We start from the raw sequence: 20,862 nt of genomic DNA, 5'->3' as shown, positions 1-20,862 counted from the left end.
TGTTCATAAAGAACATATGCCAAGATGGTCCTTAAGATAACATCAATTAAAATGCATATATTAAGCAGTCAGCAATCTTTAAGGTTGCTGAAATCTTCCAATTACTCAGTCTCACTGAGGGGGATCATTCCCCTAACTTGTGAAAATGGATGCTAAGATCTTAGTGATATAAACTGATCTGATAACCAGAAGAAACCAACAGACAAAAGCATTGATACAATAGCATTAATAACAACATTATCTCCAACAATAATGTAACACTTTATAGGGATTTTCTAATATGTTCATACTATGTACTCAATCTACTATGTATCCTATTGCTAAATAGTAACTAACTTTGGCATTTTGCACTTGTGTTTACTCTGCTTGATCTAATGTGTGTCTGGGAAACTATATTTGGAGACAATTTATCATTGTCTTCAACAATCTTGCCAAAATATTCTCTTCCCAGACTGAATATTCTCAGTTCCTTCAGCTAAAGAAATGGAGGTTTAGAGAGACATGAGTTGCCCATGACAATGCAAGTATTATCATCAATTTATAAATTTCTACTACACCACAACACCCATTATAGTCCACCTGCACATTAGTCTAGTTGTTTTATCTTGCAAAGTAATTGCTGAGCTACTTAATTCTTTGGAATTAACAAATTATACAGCATGAGTCTTCATTTAATACAGACTTTTAGATGTCAAGTTCATACAGATTTAACTTACAGAGATCAAACATTAATCAGTGATAAAATTAGTAATTTTCACAGATTATACTCCAATCTAAAAGATTGGAGTTATACACACATGCATGTGTGCATAGAGATATAACATCAAAACAATTTATTATACATAGCATTTCTTATATAGCACAAAAGAACTGAATACAAAACTGATCAATACATTGAAAGCCATTCAAAACAGAATCCTATACCCACCTTCTTCCCTAGTGTCTGCTCTTCTTCAGACATTATCACAAAACAGCCTTGTTACCCAATTCAACTAACTTAATTCTTACCCAGTATTAGGTGAGAAGGACGAATCAAAGGTCAGCTTCAGTCCACGTGCAAGCTAAACAGAAAAGAAATTCACAAGTTGCATTGTAGTTGCAAGGAAAGCCATGATACACAAAATGATAAAATGATGCCTCTTCAGGAATATAGTTACCTGATCCTCAACAGTAATTTCAGTACCCAATGTATTGTCTGTGTTCCATTTTTCTATGAATGTCAAGCCATATTCAGACCATTTGTATTTTGTTTCCAAACTGCCCGAAACTTTGCTGGTCTCAGTGTTTGCTGAACCTGAACTTGTAAATTCCTTTAGAAAAGAAAAGAACAGAACATCAGTTGAGGTGGGGAAGGAGGTACAAAATGATACGCAAATGACAAAATGGAGAATAATGACTATTTATTACCAAAAATGTTCAATACCTGGTGTTACACATTAAGTATCTGAAAGATTTCATGATGTAGTTGAAAGAATATTAGATTCTAAGAGAATGAGGTCAAGTCTTAGATTTATCTAACGCTGATTGTGTGACTTCTAGCAAGTTTCTTGACTTCTCAATGTTCGGTTTGTAGAATAGATGCTTTAACTAATGTTGTCCATAAATCAAAACATAAGCAGCTACTATTATTATTTGTAAAACTTGTTAGCTGTGTTCAAATGATATTTTCATAAAATGGATCTATATACTCAATATCACCAGGGGAACTCACAATTCTAAGTAATTTCACAGAGACTTAGTTTTCAAAGCAAAGAATCACCTCCCTCCGATTTGTTTTGTAACTTCCAATTTTCATAAAGGAAAAGTGGAAACAAATATTTATTAAGCACCCAGTATATATTAAACATTGTGCTTAGTATACCTACTTAAACTGCCTCCTTATTTTAGTCAGACTTAGCATGAAACGAGGTCCTGCTTTGTGTAACCTGCTTAAAACTGGCTTTGAGAGGAAGGCTTCAACTGAAAGCTTGTTCTCTCAGTACTACAGCTTGAAAAAGTTCTATTTCAGCTCTGCAAATTGGGAGAATCGGATTTAGATCAAAAGGGGACCATACAGGTCATCTAGACCAATTTCTTTACACAGCTGAGATAACTGATATCCAGAAAGGTTAAGTAGCTTCCTAAGGGAAGACAGGATTCAGACCTGGGTCCTTACTTTACCATGCTGATTCATACATTAAAAAAGCTAGTGGTTTCAGTTAATAGATCCATTAAGATTCATACAATTGGGACAGCTAGGTGGCAGAGTGGATAGAGCACCAGCCCTGAATTCAGGAGGATACGAGTTCAAATCTGCTCTCAGACATTTAACACTTCTTAGCTGTGTGACCCTGGGCAAGTCACTTAACCCCAGCCTCAGGAGAGAAAAAAAAAAAAAAAGATTCATACAATTTCAATTAAATTTTTTTTTTTTAAAAGTTCCTTGTTAAAATGTGGATAACCTGTTATCTCATCAAGGACAGAGTTAACTTGTCCATCCCCTCCCAATTTCAGAATTCTTTTCTATACCCTGCCATAAATCCTTCACAGAAAAGTCTGTCCATCATAACAGCAACCTTTCTTCTGCTCTCCAGCCCCTACATGGATACTATTTTAATGAGCAGGATATGCACTGAGTATCCCTTACATCTCTTGGGAAGAAATGAAAAGGAAATATCTAGGCTATTGCAAACTATAAACTAAAGCAAGGTAGACCTTTACAGTCTCACAACTGACAAAAAGAGTAAGTTGTTAGGTTTTAGCTATATGTAAAAAATCATAAAAGACTGTTTGAGCGACATTAAAGTAATTTAGATTAATAACCTAGTTTTCAAAAGTAAGAAGTCTAACAAAGGAACTGTTACCATCAATCAATCAACAAACATTATTATGCCCTTAATTTGTACCAGAGTGCTAAACACTGGGGATTAAAAAAAAAAAAAAAAATTAGCAAAGATACCATCTGCCACAGTAGAGATCAAAGATGGGGCTCTATGTTAGAATATGTAAAGAAACTCATTTTTATAATTTAAAAAAGAAAAAGAAGCCATCACTTTTCTGGCTAAATATTAATTAGCATCTAATGTAAAACACATTGATTAGTACAGACCACAACTGAAGATTCTTCCATCACAAGGGACACATGATATACAGGAAATGAAGCAGTAGTTATGACAATAATTTTTACTTGGTTTTGGAATGTATGATATTGGATATTAAGTTTGGTTTTTTTGTTTGATTTTTTTTTGGGGGGAGGGGGATTTTGTTTTGGTGTTTTTTACATGGTTTAAAACTTCTGAATTGTAAACTAATTGCATCGGTGTTTTCATATTCTCTGGGAAAAAAATCAATGGGGAGAAAAGGAGATCAAAAATATGGTAAAGAACCTGGGGAAGTCAGCCTAACATAGAAATTTTCCTGTAAATAATTCAAAAATTAGATGAAACTTTTTCTTGCTTTTCTTTTGTAATATGTGGCTAATATGGAAATGCTTTGCATGACTTCACATATGTAATATGTATCATATGTTTGCCTTCTCAAAGATTGAGAGGAAAATTTGAAAACTAAAAATTTTTTAAACAAATGTTAAAAAGAAATAAAAGTAGATGAGAATTGATTATTTTAGTACCTGTCCTCTCTCCTCCCCACTATGTCATGCAAACTAATCAAGAATTTCTAAAAATGTTATTTCTTCCAGTCTTTAACAAAAGTGTGGAAACAAAATTCCAAAAATGAAATCACCACATCTAATTCCCTACTGGACAAATCTATGTCTCTAGATCACTTTTAGCAAAGGAATAAAGAACAGAAGAGAAATGTTAGTCAACATTCTGCTAGAGGTCTAGACAATGTGAAAGAATACTTAGGCAGAGCATCTGGGTTCAAAACCCCCATTCATTACTTGTTATCTTTGAGTCTCTTATGGATCTTAGTTTCCTCATCTGTATAATAGAAGTGGATGGAATGGTCTCTTGAAATTAGATCGCCAAATCTAGATAAAAAATTCTATGTTCAGGGGCAGCTAAGTGGCACAATGAATAGAGCACCATCCCTGAAGTCAGGAGGACCTGAGTTCAAATCAGATCTCTAACACTTAACACTTCCTAACTGTGTTACTACTCTGGGCAAGTCAATTAACCCCAATTGCAAGGGGGGGGGGAGGGGGAGAAGTCAATGGTCTACATTTTTACCATGTATAACATATACTAGATTACTTGCAATCTAGGGAGAAGGGTTTTGCAAGGGTTAATGTTGAAAAAATATCCATGTATATCTTTTGAAAATTAAAAAGTTTTAAATAAAATATATATAATAAATTCAACACATCACTTTCAAAGTTAAAAAAAATTCTATGTTCTTATGATTATTATGGAATTTGTTATTTTACACATGGTTTTCAGAGAAAGAAGGGGCTGAGACCCAGACCCCGGAGTCAGGCCTCCCCAAAAGTTTAGTATAGAGAATCTAAACAATGAAAAATCTACTAAAATGTGAAAATGTCTACTATTTCTCCCTATCAAAGTTGTCTTCTCATGTTACAGCTGTCATTCATTATTCACATAGAAGGCAAACTCCTCAGTGTTTGACATCTGACAATATCTCTCAGCTCTAAAGAATAAATGAACCACAGTTCTATAGTCCAATAATTCAAAAGTCCTTCTTAATGTGGGCATAGCCCCCTTTAAGATTCCTTGTCTGATCTACCTTTGGGACTGATCTTTGATTTACAAGATCTGGTCAAAACCCCAAGGGGAGAGATTAGTATCTGAGACAGTTTGGGCTTGTACCCAACCCCCAACTATCTACTCAAGTTTCCCCAAAACAGTTTCTTCCTTATCTAAAAAGCCCGCCAAAAATCTGGCCTTCCAGGAATCAACCTGAGCTCCGCCCATACACTTCTTCAAGCAGATAAAAATAGCAAAGGTAGAATCGTCTTTTGTCAGAGTTGAAAGATGCCAGCTTTGCATCAGAGACTCTCTGTCCCACCGCTTTCAGCATATATCTTCCTCTATCTAATGCCTTTTACTAACCAGACTTTAACCTTGCTTCCAAACCTTGCAATAAATCTTGTTTTTACCCATCTAGGTTTTCGGGCCTGTAAATTCATTTACAGGGGGCTCTTGCCACCACTAGACCTTGCGCCGAATCCTCAGGGGTTGCAGGGGAGCTCCATGTGACTCCCTATACCCCAATCCTGCCACTAGACCTCAATTAATCCTATTGAGGTATATACTTCACCATTAGGTATTTACCTCAATTATTTAGTTCCCTGTTACCTCTTCACTTCCCATCTTCTTTTTAGTTCTATATTGATGCTGTCCCCACCCCAATAGCTGTTCAAAATGAAGGGACTAACATGATCTTGATATGGTAAATCTTCAGCTAATTCACTAAGCATTTGTGGGGACATGAAAGAGACAACTGAAATTGCCCATTAGAATTACAGATCCTTTCCAAAGTTCCATTTTTGATAATAGAGGGCTATAGAGACTGAAAGACTTACCAGTCCATTCTCAGATTTTGTTTTCAGATCCAGTTTTATTAAGCCAAATCCTAAAGGAAAAAGAATGGTATTAATAGGAGAGAAATACCTAGAAAAAACAATTATTTAAGTGACATTTTAGAGGTTCCTTTTAAAATAAGAGACAGAAAACCTGGGTTTTTCAATGCTTTATGCACTAGGCTTCTATTGTATGACAATTATTCAGGCCATCTCAGCTAATGGATTGTTAACAGAAAGTAATAGCCTTGGGAGGTTCCCTTACCCCATCCCAGCTTTTCCAAGTAGGTACAGGAGGAAGCTGGCACAGCTGTGCAACTATCTTTGAGCCTAGTATTCATAGGTTTAATGACTAGCTAAATTTAGAAAAAGGGGAAAAAAAATCTCCCTCTGGCAATGTTCATATAATGTCTTCAAGGCAAAGACAGATCTTACTTTTTTCCTCCAACTGAGTTCTGGCTGCCAGCTTCAAAAGCTTAGCCATAGAGCTTTGTGAATTAAGGAAAGGGTGAATATGTCAGAAACTTCCTAGTTAAACAACAGGAGGAATGCTTCTCACAGGTAGATAAAATCACTTCATTTGTTACCACCCATCTAATTCAATTCTTATTTTAATATTTGATATTAATCATCAGTAATATGCCCAATATTCAGGGTGTTTACACACATTATTTTCAAAACAAAGTGGTACAGGAAATAGAGGACATGGACATTCCTGTACCATCAGAAAAAAGGAGCTATCAGTCCTGTAAGAAGAATGGGAAGATGAACCTCTATTGAGGAATTATGTAAAGACATAGCCAAGAAATGCTTAGGAAGACATGGAAGGATTACAATTTATAGCAGAACAAGAAGTTGTTTCTCAATGAAAACATGGATCCAAAGAAGCAACTTATTTTAGGTAACTTTAGAAGCCTTTATAATTTTTCACTCAAGAAAAAAAGTGGATTAGGATAATAATTCTTAACTTTTTGAGCAGGTAAGTGTCTTATATGCTAAAATAAATGAAAATTTACATAATCGCTTAAGCCTCAGAAAGCCATTGACAGAAATGGCCCGGTTTCCAGAGAGAACTCACCATAACCCTTAGTAAACACATCCCTGGCAGATTTTCCAAGGTCAGCATAAGTAGGTGGCACAGCCATTTTCTGCAGGAACAAAAACAATCATGAGAATGTAAATGTTTTCTAGCTGAAGAAATCTATTTGGTTAATGGAAAATATAACAAAAATTAATAGAATGTAGTTTTCTATTAATGCTTCATATTTATATCTTTTCCAGTCCTGTCACTAGCTAACTATACCAGCAAATCTTTTCTCTCTATACTATATAGGATGAAAATATTATAGATTTAGAGCTGGAAGAGATTCCTCCATGTAAACTTATATATGTATATATTACATACTAGAATAAACTTTTACTTAAGAAGAGAAGAGAAAGGAAATTAATGAATAAAAGAATTTTCTTGCTGCATCGAGGGTCTCTCAGTTTAAGCTGAATGACATGAACTTTTATTTTTCCCGAGACAGATGGCTCTGTGACTTCCAACACCTCTCTTATTTAGTAGCAGGGAATAGAAGCAGGGGAGGCGGATGGTGGGAGTAATACAGGGATAAGTGATGAAAGGATAAGGGGGCAAAGAATCTGAGAGTAATCAACAAGGCATCAACATCCTTCACAAAACTGACATGGATATGTCAGTTCCTCTTGCTACGGCCTGAAAAACATGCTCCTTGAAGTTCCCTGATATCTAGTTACAATTAGATATTCCTAGGTATAACTTTTTCTTGCCCTTCCAAGAAGCAGTTGGTGATACAGTGGACAAAGCACTGGCCTGAAGCCAGAAAATCCTGACTCAAATCTGGCCTCAGATATTTACTACCTCTGTGAACTTAGGCAAGTCACTTAAATGGTTTACCTTAGTTCTGTTTATTCAAAAAATGAAGAAAATAATAACCATCTTGCAGAATTGTTGTGAGTCCTAAATTAGAAATTTTTATAAAAACACTTTGCAAGTGTCTGACATATATATAGCAGCACTATAAATGATTATTCCTTCCTACGTCCCACATTTGTGATGTGAGCTCTGATCCTGAAAAAGGGACCCCAAACTCTTTCTTTCTGTCTCTGACTTTGGGAATGAGCCATGAGGTAAAGCACTTGATGATACAAGAAGAAAATCTTCAACTCTGCCTCAGGGAAAGACCCGCCCCAGGGAAATCAGTTAAAGTGGTTTATATAGGTGGGGTTTGTTTAGTCCTAAACTAAAGAATTCCTACTCTATTCAATTCTAACTCCACTCACCAGCCTTACTGGGAGGGAGAGCAGGCCTAGCTTGTAGCCAAAGACTTCTATTATAAAAAGAGCCAACTTATTAGTCAATCCTTGCAGAGGTCCTAACATGCCATGCCATGCCAAGGAAACCTCTGCCCACTGGAATAATATTCTCTTCCAGTGCTACCCCTTTATCCTCACCTATTTCCCTAAGGAGAGTTTATGCTTCTCTTTCAGGATTTCTCTACTAGAAACTTAACTTCCCAATGCCTATAATAAACCTCTTTTATCAATCTGGGTTTTAGGATTTGTAAATTCTTTTACAGAGAACCTGTGACACCAGAAAGGGGTTCCCCAAAACTCGCTATCCTTGCACTGAATCCCAAGGGGGTGTAGGGAAGCCAAACTTCTTCATTTGGTCCCCAAACCTGCCACTAGACCTTATCATTTAACTCTCTGATCACCAGGAACCCTAATCTTATTTTGGTTCCCTAAATCTAGACCTCATCATTTGGTTCTCTGACAAAAGGGAACCCCAAAATCTAAACCTCATCAATCCTATTATTAGGTGGGAAGGAAAGGAAGGAGTTGATGGACCACATCAATACCTTTTCTTTACTGCCCTTACATCGCCCTCAATGCTTATTTGGGAGTTTCCAGTTAAGCAATATGAATTGGCCATCCCTTAAATGCCCTCATCTCACTGGCTTGGATCAGTCTATTTCTTTTCCAGAATCCCTTTAATACTAACAACAGCCCCAAACATCTCTGAGAATGTTTCTTGGAGCAAAGAACTTCTTCAATGATAACCTGACTTTTGCTTTCCTTACAAGTTAGCAAACATTTACTAATATATACAAGAGAGAGAGAAAGAATATATCAAGCATAATCAACAGTGGGAAGGCACTAATTTGATATTAGTAGGGGGATATTATTTTACATAATATTAGGATAATAATATTAGGGGGATAAGGAAAGCTTTCTTTTAGCAGGTGGGATTTTAGAAGGGAATTGAAAGTAAGGATAGTGAAAAGCAGAGATGAAGAAGATGGTACAAGGATTCTTTACACCTGAAGAAAGAGTAACTTGCCTAGACAGATGCCTAAGGGCTTCACTGCCAGAAATCTGAGTGAAATTCTGTCTTCTATAATTCTCTGAACTGTACCTTTTCTCCCCTCTTTCCCTGCCAAATGCCCCCAAAATACCACTTGTCCTCCCCTGAAATTCAGGGCATTATTAAGCCCAACTTCAGGAAAAAGCCAAGGTTAAGTTGATGCTTAAGGAGATGAATATCCAAATTTTCAGAAACAACAAAAAAGAGAAATAGACAATAAAGACCATGCCAGATCCTGGATCTTTCAGCCTTGGATCCCCTAGCTATTTAAATTTAACTTTTTTTCCAGGAAGTATTATTAATGAAATACAAGGAATCCAGACATTTCAGAAAACGAGGTCTCTTATTTCTTACCTGGCTGCAGCCCTTTGGACTTCTCATCATGTTCCCATACTGAGTACACTACCCTTCCCTTCTCCCCCTCCTTTTATAGGTAGTTTTCTTTTATTAGATTGTAAGCTCTAAAACCAAAGACTATCTTTTTTTCTATTTGTTTCCCTAGTGCTTAGCACAATGCCTGACAAATAGAAGGCACATGCAAAAATTTTAGACACCAAAATGATTTTATTTAAGCCTCTGGAATGGAAATGTTTTCAAAATGTATTATTATTGCCCTGAATTTTAAAGTCAAGTCTACAGAACATCCAAACATCTTACTGACTCAGAATCAATGTTGATATCTCTATTTTGGTCTTGTGCTACAACTCGAGTATGTTGAACAACAAAGCTATGGGAGGGAAGGGGGAGGGCGGGTTTGAGGATCATTCCCTTTCCACTAAATGTTGTACTTTTATCATTCACTTTATGGTTTGGTGTCTTTGCCTTTCATAATGATCACCTCTCTATTGTCAATGTATGGCTATGATATTCCCTTAACTCAAAAACATCCAGCAGCTTCCTGATGTCTATGGAATAAAATTCATGTATCTTAATCTGGTAAGATCAGTCACAAACTCTCACAGCTTTTTAAAAATCAACTTATTTTTACAATCATTTACTATCTCTTCTACTTACTGCCCTCTTCAATTAAACAAGGAAAAAAGAAAAAGAAAATATCATAAAATACACATAGTTCATTCAGCAAACCAAATTCCTATACTGCTCATTTTCAAAAATGCTTATGATATTCTGCATTTTAAATCCATCACCTCAATGAAAAGAGAGAAGCAGATTTTATCTCTAGTCCTTTGAATTCATAGTTTATCATTGCAATGATAAAGAGTTTTAAATCTTTCAAAGCTAATTTTCTTTATAATGCTGTTGTTTTATAAATTGTTCTATTTTTGTTCATATTGCATCAATTCATAGAGGTCTTCTAGTTTCCTGTAAAATTGGGTACTTTATAATTCCTTATGGCAAAATAATATTCCATTACATTCATATGCCATAATTTGTTCAGCTATTCCCCAATATGATATTCCCTCCCCCCATAGCTTATAAATTTTGGCTACTAAGAGCTACTATAAATATTTATATACATTTTTGTACAGTGTACAACTTTTTGCACATTTGTACATTTTCATCAATTTCTTTGAGCTGTACCTAGAAATGGTATGTATAAATGAAAGTTTAATAAATTGGAAGGCATGATTCCAGATTGTCTTCCTGAATAACTACACTAATTCAAAGTTTCACCAACAGTGCACCTATTTTCCTACATCCTACCATTTATCATTTTGCATTTTTGTTAATTTTTCCAATCTGACAGGTTTGCAATGGAAACACCAGCTTTAATTTGTATTTCTCAAGTTAATCATGATTTAGAACACTTCTTTATAAGGATTTCTTCCTTTGACTGAATATCTTATTTTCCCCAGTTACATATAAAAACAATTTTTTGCATTTGTTTCTAAAATTTTGAATTCCAGATTTTCTCTCTCCCTCTCTCTCAGTATCCTCCCAACTACCTATTGACAAAGCGCGTATGAAAGGGAGATTGGTTTAGTCTTATAAATTTGAATCAATTCCTTACACATTTTGGAAATAAGGCCTTAATCAGAAAATTTTGCTATAAAGAGGTCCCAGTTACCTTTTTTCTTTTTTTAAATTTTAATTACATTGAATGTTTATGTAAAAACTTTTTATATAGTCAAAATTATTCCTTTTATCTTGTTAACCTCTTCAATGGTTGTTTAGTAATGAATTCTCCAATCTATAGATCTAAAAGATAATTTCTTCCTTGTTCCTTTAATTTACTCATATTATTAATAAATGTCCTATACCTAATCTCTGCCAGTCTACTATGCAGATTTTTCATCAGTTTTTGTCAAATAATGAGGTTTTCCCCCCAGAAACTAGGACCTTTTGGGGGTATCAAAACTATGCTGTTTGTTTCTGCTATATTATACATTCAAGGTATTCTAAGCCCTCTTCCATCTTAATTTTTTCCATTACTATCCCTGACATTCTTCCATATGAATTTTATTGTTTTTTCTAGCTCTGAAAGAAATAATCTGTTGGTACTTTGGTATAGCCTGATGATACTGTCAATTTTATTATACTGATTCAACTTGCCCATAAGTAATTAATGGTTCTTGAATTATTTAGGTCTATCTTTATCTCTGCATGGGGTTCATATATTTCCTGAAAAAAATCTAAGTAGATAATACTCTCAAATATTCATGTTTTTGGTATTTATTTTAAATGGAATTTCTCTTTTTAGTTCCTCCCACTGGGTTTTATTGGCAATGTATAAAAATACTAACATTTTATGGATTTTATATGCCACATACTTTGCAGAAGATATTTCAATTAATATAATAGTAGGAGAAGGGAAATAATTGGAAAGAAGACTGGAAAGTGAAATGGAAATCACATTGTGAAGGGCTTTAAATGTCAGGCTGAGGCTATTCTATTTTACCCTGACAGGGAATGCTTGGACACACTGAGCAAGGAAGTTACAGTTTGATCTTTTTTGAAGGAATATCAATCTGACTACAAGATGAAGAACAGATTCAAAAGAAATAAAGGGCTACACTAGAACAATGTAGACAGAGGAAGGGGCACTATTGCAAAGATAGAAATCAGTAATACCTTGTAATATATTGGTACAATGTGAAGAGTGAGAGAAGGGGTAAGAGTTAAATGCTTCAGGGACTAAGTCACAGGTTACCCCTTTCATGAAGTTTCCTTGGATTCATATCCTCACAACTGACAGTATTCTCTCCTTTCCTTTTATAATATTCTACCTTGTCTCATACTTATTTAGATAACTCATAGTCCCCCTATAAGATTATAATCTCCTTAAAAGTAGTAGTTCACCTTTCATTATTCTGAACTAAGTTCACTTAGTGCTAAACACAATGTTTTGACAAGTGGGTGTTTAACAAATGTTTGTTCATAAAAATCTTATAAAAATGAATGTTGAAAACTATCTTTAAATGAATTCAAAAAACAATACTATTAAGTGGAAAAAATAGATGTTCCATATTGAAAAGATTGAGAAAGAATAATTAAAATCTAAATGTTTAAGAAAAAAAAAGTTCAAATGAAAAATCTAGTTGTAGAATTATAGAGTATAGATATGGAAAGGATTTTCCTTAGAGATCTTCTAATCCATTCCTTTTCACTTTGAGGGGGAAACTAAGGCCCAGACATTAGAAGCTCAAGTCCAAAAAATAAACAGAGCCAGGATTCATGCTCTCACTCTAAATCCTATTGCTATCTATCACACTATGCTGCATCAATATGTAAATGTGTATTAAACCTACAGACTCCTGGCCCCTTAGAGCTTTGTTAGGGAGACTGTAGAGCATCTGATCCAACCATTTCTTTTTACCCAGAAATAAACTGAGACCCAGAGAATGACAAATAACTTGCCTCTGGTCACATCCAAGTTTTTTGACTCCAACTGCAAGGCTCTTCCTATTGAACCACTAATCTGCTCTCCTTGAACAGCTCCTATAATAGCACAAAAATACCTGTACTTATGTTTAATTTATATGAAACTGCTTGCTGTTGTGGGGACTCTTCCCTTATTAGTTTCCCAGGGAAAAGAATAGAGTTGAAATAAACTTGAAAGACATTGGCATTATGAGTACAAAAGGAAGCAAGGATAGCATCAGTCAGTGGATAAGGCCTACATAATTATTTTCTGTTTGAAGGCATTCCCTGCACAATAAATAGCATGTTGCTAGTAACCTGAAATAAGTCACATAATCGCCATCTGCTGGCTCAAAAGTGGTATATAAAATGGCATCCCCACATTCCAATCTAAACTTAAAGGAGGGAGGCACTGCAGCTCTTGGCCTGTCTAAACTTATGTAACATAACAATTAAATCATCCCTGCAAATCTTATTGTGATACAATACATCCTCCCACAAATGGGGAGTTCATAACCCCCTATATTATATCCTTAACCTTCCTTAAATCCTTCGCAGAATTCCAGACAAGTTCCTCAACTCAGAGGATCTATTCTAAAAATATTTGTTCAAGTCCTTCCCCTTACCTCTGAGGCCTCAATGAAATAAAAATAAAATATCACTTTACAAAAACAAGTAGGGTTCTTATATATAAAATCAGTTAGGCATTGAAACAGAAAGTAAAACTGTACTGGGGGGACCTTGTCTTCCCCCTTCCAGAATTATAGAAATCTAACAACAACAGCAACAGCAACAACAACAAAACAATAAAGAAGTAGAGACAGACCCGTGGAGAACACTGAATGTGAATGGAAAGGAATATAGATCTTTCTCAGTACTATATGACACACAAAAATTTACTTGTAATAATAATAACTTAATATTTTCTTTCAACTGTTTTTTCAGCCAGTATGACTCCATTTGAGGTTTTATTAGCAAAGATACTACAGTATCAAACAGGGTTAAGTGACTTGCGCAGGGTCACATAGCTAGTGCCTGAGCCCAGATTTCAACTCATACTGTATGACTTAGCAATGTGCAGAGCTAAGTTAATTTAAATTTTTGCAAATTGAATCCAGTATTAAATCTCATAATTTATAGGAACCCTGCAATGATGTCATTTGTAAAGCAAATGATGATTTTATAAAGATAAATCTTTCCTCCTAATTGATAGACATCCTACATGCTCTATTAGTGCCCAAGTAACCTCAAGAGGTTTGATAATAAAGGTGTCAAACACACTGCTGCCAACATGTATGGTTTTAGTGTCAAGAAGAACTGAGTTCAACTTCTGCCTCAGACACTTGTTCTATCCAAATCATTTGACTTCTGGATCAGAATTTGCTCATTTTAAAATAAAGATAGTGATAGCACTGACCCCATAGAGTTACTGACAGGATCAATTGAGATAATACATATTAAGTGCTTTGCAAACCTTAAATGCTATATAAATGTCATAATCATTAGGAACTGAAGGTGACTATTTTATCTATAGATCTTTCTAAGGAAGATATGCAGGTGGTAAGAAGGAAGATCTTTAGAGATGAGAATGCTAAGTTTTTTCCTTGCATCGATATTTCAAAATGCCTGATTCCATAAATGTGCATCTTCCCTGTCACAAATACAGCTAATATTAGGGATTATGACAGTCACCTTGCAGGTGACTGTGCTTTCTGTCTTTTGCTTGTCTAAGAAGGAACATCCTAGAGAACAAGAATCATCAAAGGTTAGCACCAGTTTGAAGGGCTCCAGAGATCATTTAATCCAGCTTCTTCATTTTTACACAGGAGGATAGACACTATCCCCAAAAAAGACTTTTTTCAATTTTGGAAGACATTACCCTAGGTTCTCTTGAAGTAGTGTCTTCCACGATTTCAAGGGGCCTCAGCAAGGTATAAAAAAGAGCCAGCATTTCACCTACACAGATGTTGAGGCAGTTGAAGTTTCCTGGAAAGAATACTAGATTCAGAATCAGAGGATATGAGCTTAAATCAAAGTTCAGAATCTCATTATAAATGATCATAGTTCTCAATGGCCTCATATGAAAAATGGAACCAGCACTTGTACTACCCATTTAAAAGAGTTGTTGTATGGAAATGCTTTGTATAACTTCAAATATGCTTTCTTAACAGGGGAAGATGGGAGTGAGGATGGGGGGAGAGAATCTGAAACTCATAAATGTAAAATAGTTTTACATGTAACTGGGGAAAATACAAATATTAAATTAAAAAATAAAAGAGTTGTTGTAAGGTATATGAAACAATGAATGAAAAATGTTTTTTTTAATCATCAAGTCACATAACAGTATAGAAAGAGAATTGCATTTGGAATCAGAGGTCTTTGGGTCCCCCATTCATCTGGCTGTCTTCTTAGATACCAAGTGTTTCTGCCACTTAACTATCTTAGTTACTTACCATAGCCAAGTAACCTCTTAAGAGTCTGTTACCTCATCTGTAAAATGAGATTGGATTCAATGATCTCTAAGTTCCTTTCTAGTCCTAAATCTATGATCTTATGACATATGCAATAATTAACACAGAAGATCATATAACCAAAACATGTGAGGAATAGTGCCAATGAGTTGACAAAAACATTTTTCAAGGAAAATAATCTTAAAAGCTTCATTTCACTTCAACAAGCATTAAACTGTTTACTTTATACAAAGCATTTTGTTGGGAGATTTAAGAGTGATTCTTTTGAACTCCAGGAATTTAAATGAGAGGATTTCTGCCCTCACAGTACTCACAGTCCAGAAGAAACTTAAATTCAAATCCCTCTCATTATAACAGCTAAAGAACAATTTAATGCCGGTAGGGATGCTATGTTTTTCCTTCGGCAGCCCTGTATCTTTAAGAGGATAGAACAATACTGTACTGCCTAGGTTTGCCCCAGATTACAAATATCTTTCTCTTTTAGAAACCAAGATTCTTTCCTTCTCTAACCCACAGCAAAGTCTCTAGTCTCCATAAAGAGACCAAGTCTCCATTACAGGATAGGACAGCTCTCAATTGGTTATTTACTCCAGGATATAAAGCCTGCAATTCAAGTAAATGAAAAACAAGTAAACTCAGATATCTAGGGGTTAAAGCAGTTTCTACACTAAAATATATAGTCTGACCCTGAGATCAGAAAATAAATTGCTCAAAGGACTTTTTAAAAAGAGTATAATTGTGCAAATATGTATGGAAGAATTGTACATGTTTAATATATATTGGATTACTTGCCCACTAGGGTAGATGGTAGGGAGAAGGGAGAAAAAAAATTGGAACACAAGGTTTTGCAAGGGTAAATGTTCTTTTTTTTTTCCCTGAGGCTGGGGTTATGTGACTTGCCCAGAGTCACACAGCTATGAAGTGTTAAGTGTCTGAGACCAGATTTGAACTGGGGTCCTCCTGAATTCAGGGCTGGCACTCTAACCACTGCGCCACTTAGCTGCCCCCTGCAAGGGTAAATGTTGAAAACTATGTATATATATTTTGAAAATAAAAAGCTTTATAAACAAATTTTTTAAACTACAAAAAAAAAAAAAAAAGATAATGATGAAAATATTACTACCTTTAGAATCCAGAGAATTTGTTTTGAGCTAAAGGAACAAGATTTAATCTTTTAAATTGATTCTGCTATTTACTACCTGTGTGACTTAGGGCTAGTTAAATTATCCTTGCTAGCCTGGTTTCCCCATCTATAAAATGAGGGGTAACATTTAATGATTTCTCTTTTAAGGAGCTTTTTGCATACCTAAATGCTATAAATAATCCAATTTATTAAGCACCTGCTAGTCCACACTAACTTGTTGTCTATACTTTTGACAAACCTTAAAATTAATTAACTTTCCTCTCTGAGTACTGTTCAGAACCTATGAACCTTGACTTCTGCTCATTTCTTTTGTGACAAAAACATTTTTAGATTAGTCAAGAAACTCCTGGGCTTATGGGAGGGAAGCCACACCTAATGAATCATCTCCAACTGCAATGTGGGCTGTACTTCCAGGGCAAGGAGGAGATGGCTGTAATTATACATGCATATACATTCACACATTTACTCTCACTCTCTTCTCTCTCATTTTTGAATTCTATGTGAACACCCAAATGGATTTACATTACCAAACAACCTGGACTGCTCAAATCTATGGGTGTGTGGGCGCAAGGGTGCCTCCCCTTCCAGAATCAACTTAATTTAAAATGAAGGCTGAGCAGGCTGGTTGGTAACCACTGGCATTTCCAACAGAGGCAGCTGGGATGTGCCTCACCATAAAAGGCTTCCTCACATGCAAGCTGGGGATCATCCAGGCCTGCAGGGAACAGCATCTTCCCATTGCAAACTTCTACGACAAGCCACTGAAGAAACCCAATCTGGCAGCGTAGGTCTCCAGTTAGTAAGTTCAGCACAGCTAATACCACCTTTACAGAAACTCTGACCTAATCATTCAAGCAGGTCAAGCCTGGGAAAGCCAAGGGGGAAAGGGCAAGACATACTAATGGCTATAAATTTATACAGCCATGAGCCCACGATTGGTTCATGGTTCTAGGACTATTATGATACTGCCCAGAGCCACCAAATGACCATCCCTTCCACATGAACAATGAATAATTTTGGACAAGATGCTTCTACCTTAAAAACAACTTAGAAGCCAAGAACTAGTGATTATATTTCAATGTATACCGACTAGACAGGTGTCCATAAGGCTGTATGGAGATTTAGACTGAAAGGCTGGAAAGGATTTCATCTTAGTTAAATATCCAAGTCAAGCAAGTTAAATATCTACCATACCAGATAGCTGTACAAATCTTAATCCTTCTAGTGTCTTAGTACAAAGGGGGAAAAAAAAAAAGCAACCTGCTTAATCATTCCACCTTTCATCCATAAAGATATACCTCAAAATTAAAATACACTACCTCAGTCTGACATCTTAAGCGCTCTGCAATACAGCTGACTCTTAACTTTGTAGTCTAACATAATACTCCCTTTCACCCACTGTCTTCTTGTCAAACTGGTCTGTTAGCTAACTGTTCCTTGCAAATGATATTCCATCGCTAACCCCATCTCCTTTGTATAGGAATTTCCTCACCAAGTCAGGAATACACACTTCTAACCTCAAGGAATACCTAACTTCTTTCAAAACATAGTTGCCGTACCCTCTATTACAATGGCCCTTTCCTGATTCCCCCAGATAATAGTTTTCTTTTCTCCCAAAGTTACTTCATATGTGTATATCTATATGCAAATATAGATCTATCTGCATACATTGTGTTCTCCCCCCCCCCCACAATGTAAACTTTGAGAACAAAGATTTTTGTTTGTCTTTAATTCTATAGGACCTGGAATATAGTTTGCAGGAGGCACTCTATTTGTTGAACAATGTTCATTTGTCCATGAGAATACTTAGAATGCAAAAAAAAAAAAAAAAAAAAAAGGTGAAAAGTAGTAAAATAATAAGAAGCCATTCACTATTATCCTACCTAGCTTAGATATTTAAGGTTGATTTGAATACTTGTCCAATATCACAGTTTTTATCATTCCTGTGAAACAAACCAGGGTTTCCCCAATTTCTGATCTATATTTCTTCACTGTTTGCCAGCAAATATGTCATCCATGCTACCATTGAAACCTTTTTCTGAACAGAACACATTTTCATGAAGGCTGAATGGAATCAAGAAACAGTCTGAGGACTAAAGTGAAACTGCCTAACCAAAGTTGAGGGCCTTTTCTCATAGGCTCATAGATTATTATGGCTATGCAAGTGTCTAGTCCAGGGATCCTCAAACAACAATTCAAGAATCAATGCACCTGCAGAATGAACAAAAAGCTAAAAAAAAGTTTTTTTACATTTTTAAGTACAATAAAACTTTTACAATGTGAAAACTATTCTTAGCCTACAGCTATACATAAACAGCATGAGCCATAGTCTGCAGACTCCCACACCACCCTAAGCTGGGATATACTGTAAGTTTTAATGCACAATTTCAGTAATTGGTTTCTTTTGTAATATATGTGTTTTATTTCATGCATTTGTTTAAAAACATTACTCTATAAAGAGACCCCTAGATTTTACCAAATTGCCTGGGGATCCATGACACAAAAAAGAAACCATGGTCTCCAGTCCAACTCCAATATTTTACAAAGTAAGCTCAGAGATGGCAATGATTTAGCCAGACTCAAACTGTGAGTTATTGACAATTTTGTAAGTAGGAAGTTCTAATTATTCCAGCTTTACTTCTTCACCTATAGGGACAACTTTGGACAAAAATGTGAACCAAGTCACTGCTAAACTCACATTTTCAATAAAATCATATAAGTCGGGCTCATCAACCATTCTCTGATTTTCAAGTTTATATATATATATTTTAACACACGTTTATAAGCCCACAGTGGACTACAGAACATGAAAATATGCCTTTCCTGCCTAAAAACCAAATTGTCTGCAAAGAAATGGTCTAAGGGAATTGCAAATATCTAATAATTCATTGGTTTGATATTCTACATTCTAATTTGTCCCTGGATGTGGAACTGCTAGAAGAATACAGAGGCTGAGGCTGATGATGAAGCATCTTCCCCAGGGGTTTCCAAAGAGTAAAATGAGACTTTTTGCACAGGTTTTGCAAGAAGTTCCATTAAGATTACAAAACTAAAATATTTAAGTTCAATTCTGATCAGATTCTGAGAATATTATTATAAGAGATTCAAGCTACTAACAGAGTAAAGCAAAAAACACATTAAACTGGCACTCAGGAGACCTGGATCCTAGTCCTGACTTTTGTAAATTTACTGCAAGATGTTGAGCAAATAACTTACCTTCTGTGTGTAAAGATAATAATACTATGCTATATAACCAGATTAAGGAAAGAACAAGTTGGGGGAAAGGAAATATAGGCCAAGGACTTTAAAACTTGAATGCTTGGTTTTAAGAAGATTCAACTGAAAGATGCCAGGCCATCCAGGGTGGTTGAAAGATTTTCAAGTATACAAGAAACTTGGGAGAATAAAAAACCCAAACTCATTAGCCTCTTCCAAGTATAAGTTCCCCCACTGTGGCTGGGCCTGGAAAAGCCAAGGGAATTGGTGTTTCACTTTATTCAGAGATAATGTCAGGATGGGGGGAAAATATCTCCTATTTGTGAACAAAATTTTAGTTATTGGTATCATATTCAAAAGTACACATTTAATCTTGGTTGGCTATTCTTAGAGCTAAGGAAGACTCCTTCACCCTTGTAAGTCAGGACTTACAAAGACTCATGGGAGAAACTGGTGAATCATGGATCCTGCCATGGATCTTCAAAAACTCTGAAGAGGGGTTATGTATCACTAGTTCACTAACACTACAATTTGAGGAAGTATTCATAGAATCATGGAGTGTAGAAAGGGATCTTAAATGTAACAAAATCCAATATACTGGCTGAGGTCCAGGGAGGGCACTTGTTCAAGGTCATAAAATGGGCCAGTGTCAGCCCAGACTAATTTAAAGGTAGATTTTCTTTCAATATTTCTTACCACAACCACAAATATATAAATTAATTTGACCAAACAACAATTCATTTTAAATTTTCTATTGAAAATATATTTGGAATAAAGAGGCCAGAAATATTTTTTAAGTGCACCAGGCAGTCATCCACATACCCTTCTTTTTTGCACTTATTTTTTTCTTTCTTGCATTAGTTATTTGTGTAAAACTTTTTTCTCCTTAGACTGTTAACATTATTGACAATAACTTCATTTTATATTGGTCTTTACATCCTCAGTTCCAAGCACAGGATCTTGAGGGGGAGATACATACACATACAAGGAAGCACAGAGACCCACCAACTTCCTCTAGGAGATACCAAGAGTTTTTTTGTTTTTTTAAATGCCTTTCAAAGGACTTTTGGGGGCTTTTAGCAATTCTAACAGCAGCAACTGGAAGGCCGGAGCTACTCCTCCCAACCACCCAGCAGATATCACTCTAATAGGTTATCCTCATTAAGCAGGGGTGGGAGAAGGAAAGGGATGGGTGGGAGAAAGGGGGGGGGAGGAGAATGTGGCTTTGAGTAGTTATTTCCCCTAGAACATTCTCTCTCCTCCAGTTATATGCTTCAGTGAACCCGTAGAAGTGCTAGTAACTATGTAACTACTTCATAAAGCTAGAAAATGCTAGAATATT

The 20,862-nt window shown here is 35.6% G+C and overlaps 1 protein-coding gene across 2 annotated transcripts in view; it reads right to left on the bottom strand.

The window, feature by feature from the left end:
* VDAC1 (voltage dependent anion channel 1) overlaps window positions 1–20,862 on the bottom strand; it is a 31,646-nt gene that overhangs the window by 9,496 nt on the left and 1,288 nt on the right. Inside the window, exons 2-6 of one of the 2 annotated variants that reach the window (XM_074290933.1) lie at window positions 14,569–14,675; window positions 6,558–6,627; window positions 5,483–5,532; window positions 1,158–1,310; window positions 1,009–1,061 (exon numbers count right to left, since the gene is read on the bottom strand). In XM_074290933.1, coding sequence (XP_074147034.1) covers window positions 1,009–1,061; window positions 1,158–1,310; window positions 5,483–5,532; window positions 6,558–6,627; window positions 14,569–14,640 — 398 coding nt within the window. In that variant the 5' untranslated portion in view covers window positions 14,641–14,675. The remainder of the gene's footprint in view (window positions 1–1,008; window positions 1,062–1,157; window positions 1,311–5,482; window positions 5,533–6,557; window positions 6,628–14,568; window positions 14,676–20,862) is intronic. The other variant, XM_074290934.1, reaches the window with a different exon arrangement.

The sequence above is a fragment of the Sminthopsis crassicaudata genome, chromosome 2 (assembly GCF_048593235.1).
Source record: "Sminthopsis crassicaudata isolate SCR6 chromosome 2, ASM4859323v1, whole genome shotgun sequence".
Classification (NCBI taxonomy): Eukaryota; Metazoa; Chordata; class Mammalia; order Dasyuromorphia; family Dasyuridae; genus Sminthopsis; species Sminthopsis crassicaudata.
This window is presented reverse-complemented; position numbering and strand designations above follow the sequence as displayed.